The 6000-nt window shown below is 46.4% G+C and overlaps 1 protein-coding gene across 4 annotated transcripts in view; it reads left to right on the top strand.

The window, feature by feature from the left end:
• The first annotated feature begins 355 nt into the window (after positions 1-355).
• STXBP5 (syntaxin binding protein 5) overlaps positions 356-6000 on the top strand; it is a 179242-nt gene continuing 173597 nt past the window's right edge. For all 4 annotated transcript variants that reach the window (XM_038742277.1, XM_038742273.1, XM_038742274.1 and 1 more), the window contains exons 1-2: positions 356-604; positions 2579-2676. In XM_038742277.1, coding sequence (XP_038598205.1) covers positions 431-604; positions 2579-2676 — 272 coding nt within the window. In that variant the 5' untranslated portion in view covers positions 356-430. The remainder of the gene's footprint in view (positions 605-2578; positions 2677-6000) is intronic.

Here is a 6000-nt window from a genome sequence, read left to right as displayed (position 1 = left end):
GGAGCAGCCACCGGTGAGGGACCGGGTGCAGTCTCCGGTGGTGCGGGAGCAGCCACCGGTGCGGGACCGGGAACAGTCTCCGGTGGCGCGGGAGGTGCCCCCGGTGGTGTAGGAGCAGTCTCCTGCGGTGCAGGGGGAGCCTCCGGTGCGGGACCGGGAACAACCTCCGTTGTACGAGCAGCCATCGGTGGTGCAGGAGGAGCCACCGGTGCGGGACCGGGAGCAACCTCCGGTGGTGCAGGAGCAGCCACCGGTGCGGGACCGGGAGCAACCTCCGGTGGTGCAGGAGCAATCTCCGGTGGTGCGGGAGCTGCCCCCGGTGGTGCAGGAGCAGCCTCCGGTGCAGGAGCAGCCGCCGGTGGTGCGGGAGCAATCTCCGGTGGTGCGGGAGCGGCCTCCGGTGCGGGAGCGGGATCCCCCGCCGAGGACCATGAGGAAATTTAACATCAGGAAGGTGCTGGACGGGCTGACCGCCGCCTCGTCCTCCTCCTCGGCCTCCTCCTCCTCCTCCTCGCAGCAGCAACAGCAGCAGCAGCACCAGCCCGCAAACCGGGACAGCGAAGTCCCGGAGACGCTCCAGGCCGACCACTTCCAGCTGTGCAAGGCGAGTAGAGAACCCAGGAGTCCATCAATCAATCAATCAATCAATCGTATTTAGTGAGCGCTTACTGTGTGCGGAGCACTGTACTAAGCGCTTGGGAACTACAAGTTGGCAACATGTAACATTTATTTTGTTAGTATGTTTGGTTTTGCGCTCTGTCTCCCCCTTTTAGACTGTGGGCCCACTGTTGGGCAGGGACTGTCTCTATATGTTGCCAATTTGTACTTCCCAAGCGCTTAGTACAGTGCTCTGCACATAGTAGGCGCTCAATAAATACGATTGATGATGATGATAATGATGATGATGGAGACGGTCCCTACCCAACAGTGGGCTCACAGTCTGCCAGCGGATCTGGTTTAGGGGGGCTCAGGGTGCCTTGGAGGTCTTTCCCTTGAAAATCCTGGATTGCCTGTCGTTAGGGAAAAGCATCTCCCACCTTTTTCCCCCCCTTGGCTTGGCCACCCTTATTCCCCCTTTCTTTTTTTCCCTCCTCCGATTCCTTATTTCCATGCAGGGAATGGTGTGTGTTTAGCCGGGGTTTTAATTGGCACGGTGGACACGCCGCCCTGATCATCATCAGTCGTATTTATTGAGCGCTTACTGTGTGCAGAGCACTGTACTAGGCGCTTGATGGAGAAGCTTTTCTCCAGGAGAGGTAGTGGGGTGTTTTTCCCGAACGATGGGCCTTCCCTCTGGAAGGAACTTGGGAAGGTTGGCTTCCCAATGCCGAACCTACTCATCCGGAAAATCATTTCACTACCGCCTTAGGTTTGGCTCTTTCGGTGGGGCCTCTGCCTCGCCTCGGCTTTACCCAACGCTTAGAACAGTGCTTGGCCCATAGTAACCGCCTAACAGATACCATTGTTATTATTACCCAGATTGGGATGAAGTCAGTTTTGTGATTCCCACTCATTAGGGACGCGGTAATTGCAGCTGGGGTATGGAAATTAAGAAAGGATGATGCGGCGGATTAATTCACCGGCTGTGCCAGGAAAAATGATGATTCTATTGCAATCTTACGATCTAGTGTGATTCATTATATCCGGGCTTTGTTAGGGTCAGGTTTCCTTGAAGGTGGGGACTGCTTTCGTTTAATCTTGCTGCAGTCCCTGTTTGGCAAGGCGTCGTAGTGATTTTTAAAAATACCGTTTTGAAATCGGCTTGTTTGCAGCTCTCCTCTTGAAATTCATAATGTTGGGCCTTGGGATTTGCTTTTCCCCTGCTTCCTTCCAGAAAGGGTACAAATGACATCCCCCTTCCCCCCCCAGCAGCTGGGCAGCATCACCGTTCAGTAGCGGCAAAGTGTTCCATTTGTTGCGTGAATGAAGCTTTCCAAAAGTTGCTGACAATTTCGTGGTCAGAAAGTTATGTTAAATATAAACTTTCACGTTTATTTTGTTTATGTAAAGGCATTACACAACAGCTTGGCCCATTCGAGTACCATTGTTGTCCAGAAGTGCTTGTTTTGGTGAACTGATCATGCAGCTGTAGTGACTAAAATATGGTAAAAGTAATGACACTACAGTTTTGGGGGAAGGTTGCTTAGAAAAGTAAATGGCTGGGGGTGAGAAATATACATATAATAACTGTGGAAGTGCACTGGGTCGTGATGGGGCTGATAGCTACCAAAGGTCCCTTTCAGTGATTTGTAGTGGCTGAATTTACAGCATTTACGGGATTATCAAAATTCTCATTCAAGGAACACTCTGGAAGTTTTCACACATTCTTTGTGATTTCAGAGAGAGGAGAGGGCCAAGAAATCTGAATCTGAGGGTTCAACTTATAGACAAATAGCCAAGATCTAAGTATTTCACAAAGGCGGCATTTTCATTTTCAAGCCACCTGTGAATAAATTAAGTAGTATTTTCAAGTCACGTTATCCCCATTTATTTTCTTTTTCATTTGAATGAGATTTACAGTCTGATAAACCCTGTATCTTTCATTATTTTCCTCGGCCCACTGTTGCTGTGACATTAGACGGTTCGCCATGGATTCCCATATCAACCCTCAGCTCTGGCATTTGATCCTGTGCAGAAGATCCTGGCAGTGGGAACTCAGACGGGTGCTTTAAGACTGTATCCTTTCATTTTGTTTTAAAAACCACTGTTGTGTTTCTTCTGCCAAATTGCCACAATATAGAACATGTCCTTTTATCTGTCAATCACTGAATTATTGAGTGTTTACTCGGTGCAGGGCACTGTACTGAGCACTCAGGAGGTGTATTTTACTCTAGAGTTAGCAATCTAGTCCTTTAAAAGCATTTTGTCTTAGTTTTTGAGAGAAGTGTGAGACCAGCTGTGCATTGGATAAGGGAAGAAAGAGTGGAGCTGGATGAAGAATCTGTGATGGTAGTAGTTTTTCCCATTCACTTCTCTGTTTTAAAATGTGCTAGTGCTGCGATGTTTGGAACACTCAACCTCGCTGACTGGAATTGGCCTCGGAAATTGTAAGTCGGGAGAAGCCGGGCCGGCCTTCTGATTTTTCTGTAGCGGTTTAACATTAATCTGAACCGAGGTTATAGTACGGTTTTCTCTTTTGCTTTGAAAGATGCTTTCTGTTGAGGGGTGTATCCTTTTTATTCATATTCTGTCCTAATGAAGAAAAGTGAAGCATAATAGCAGAATATATGGAGCATATAAATTTGCATTTATTCCCGTAAATATCCCTCTCCAGCCCAGACATTTTAAAACTGACCTCTTCTCTTCGTGTTATAATAAAACAGGACTAGCCCTCTGACTTGGGTTTGGATGAAGAGTCGTACCACCCAGTAATATGGTAGTGCTGTAACTCACTTTGTATTCTCATTGACTAAAGGTCTGGCTGCCTCTTAGAAGCTCTGAAGTAATTGGATTGGAAAAATCTTTCAAGATACCTTTTTAGTTTGTAGTTTTGTCTCAATGAAACCTGTTAGTTTAACTGAACTTTTTCATTGAGTTCCCAGATCAGAATGATTTCCCTCCCCAGCCTCCCATCCCTTAAAGGGGAAATGTTACAATAGCAGCATCTTTCAGGATGTCTGTTCACATTCATTTCCTTCTTGTTTCCCTAGTTAGGTTTTCCAGGTGATAGAACATTAAGTAGTTTTCCTGTTGGTGCTATCCAGGGAAAAGATACTCATTTTAAAATATTCTGCCTTACTGAATACAATAATGCTATGAGTGTACTTATATCAGTTAGTGACTTTCATAATAAACACAAATGTACTTGGTATTTAAATGAAACAAAATGCCCTGTGTTTCTCTATCTGTCAAAGGGTTTGAATTGCTATCACTTCCTATCCTGGGTTTTAATCAAAGTAATGATGAGAGAGCATGGAAAAGCTCCTTGGGAAAAAGGTAATCTGGAAGGTTATTATCCTTCTGCATATCTGCAGCATTAGGTCGTAAAAAGTTTCCAATTTTTAAAGAGTTATTTTTATAGCTTTTTTATAGCTTTTTTCATTTTTGGCTTAATCTTTATGCAGTGGAACTTTAATGATTTAAATAATGTATTATACCAATGAAACCTCAGTAAAATGAGGGCAGGCCATAACAAATGAAATCCAAGTCATCATCCAAATAACTGCCCAAGATAGGCAATAACCTCTGTTGTACTGGAAATGGTTTTCAAGACAACTTTGACATAACAGGGTAGTAAAAGTAAGGTTTTTTTTTTTTTTTAAATTCATTTTAAAATTTCACCCTAGGCATTCGAAAAATGAGATCTCCCAGGAGTAGTACTATCCTAATTGAACCCCAAGGGTTTTTTCCTCTGATCTGATTGATTTGCGTTCCGCTTCTTCACCTTGCATCTTGGGGAGCTTGATGCAGTGCTATCTGTTGACGTTTTTCTGAATCAGTCCCCACTTTTTAAGAGGAGTAATGATGGCGGAGCAACTGCCTTGGCCCAGACACTAAACGAGACCCGAGCTAACTGAGAGCACAGTAGTCTGCATGGGGTCGGTTCCGATTCCAGAGCAGGGTGGGCCTTGGTTTGGTGCTACTCCTGCAGACATCTCTGGCTTAGGCAAGGTTTGTCCTCCCGGCAAGGGTAGCTGAGGGTGTGGGATGGAGCCTCATCTAGTCCTGGTTCAGCTCCATCCTAGCCCAGGTTGGAGAGCCATTGGACTGGTCGATATGGATGTCTTTGGCCCAAAAGGAGACCGCACTCAGCCACCACCAATGGTGCAGGGCAGGATTTTTACCTTGGCTGCCCAAGTCTTCCTGCTCCAGGACAAGTCTCCCTGTTGACCAGGTTCAGACTGATTCTGAAGCAGTCAGAGGTGGCGGCTATCTCTCCTGCTACAACCCAGCCCGCTAGCTTGGTTCCTCTGGTGCTCACCTTTTCACTGTCCGTTGATCGCGTCAGTCTCGCCGCCGACCTCTCATCGGTGTCCTGTCCTTGGCCTGCAGAGCCCTCCCTCATCAAATCTCACAATTACTCTCCCCGGCTTCAAAGCCTGATTGAAGGCACATCACCTCCAAGAGGCTTTCTCTGGCTAAACCCTCATTTCCTCCTCCTCCTCCTCCACTCCCTTCTGCTTAGTCCTAACTTGCTCCCCTTACTCATCCACCCCAACCCCATAGCACTTATGTATATATCTGTAATTGATTTATGTGTGTTAATGTCTGTCTCCCTCTCTAGACTTTAAGCACATTGTGGGCAGGGAAATTGTCTGTTTATTGTTATACCGTACTTTCCCAAGTGCTTAGTATAGGGTTCTGCACCTGTTAAATGCTCAATAAATATGATTGAATGAATGAATAGTACAGAACTAGGAGTTGGAGGCATTCCACTCTGGTGCATGAGGTGCTGGGATGATAATCTTCAATCAATCAGTAATAATAATGGTATGCAGCGCTTACTATGTGTGAGGCACTGTACTAAGCTCTGGAGTGGATACAAGCAAATCGGGTTGGACACAGTCCCTGTCCCAAGTGGGGCTTACAGTCTCAATCCCCATTTTACAGATGAGGTTACTGAGGTACCGAGAGGTGAAGTGACTTGGTCCAAGGTCACCCAATAGATAGGTTGCAGAGCCGGAATTAGAACCCATGACCTTCTGACTCCCAGGCGTGTGCTCTATCCACTGTCATGCTGCTTCTCGTAGTAGTTGCTGATGTACTGTACTGTCCTGCAGAACTTTGTCCTAAGATCCTGGGAGACTATAGCGAGGAGACACCACCCCTATCTTCGAGGAATTTAGTTTAGTGGGGAAGGCAGACACTGGCACATGATTTACAGCTAGGGAAAGGAAAAGGGGATAGGTACATGAGTTAGTGCTTAAGGAGGGTGTGGAAAATGTGTACAAAACAAAAGTGCTATCAAAGTACTGTTAAAAACCTAAGGACTTAATGTAGAAATGTCGAAAAGGCAGTAGGGGAATATGAGTAGTGGGGATTAAAAAGTATTTGGGGATG

Source organism: Tachyglossus aculeatus, chromosome 2 (assembly GCF_015852505.1).
Source record: "Tachyglossus aculeatus isolate mTacAcu1 chromosome 2, mTacAcu1.pri, whole genome shotgun sequence".
Classification (NCBI taxonomy): domain Eukaryota; kingdom Metazoa; phylum Chordata; class Mammalia; order Monotremata; family Tachyglossidae; genus Tachyglossus; species Tachyglossus aculeatus.
The sequence above is the reverse complement of the archived record's forward strand: the minus strand, read 5'-3'. Positions and strand labels throughout refer to the sequence as shown.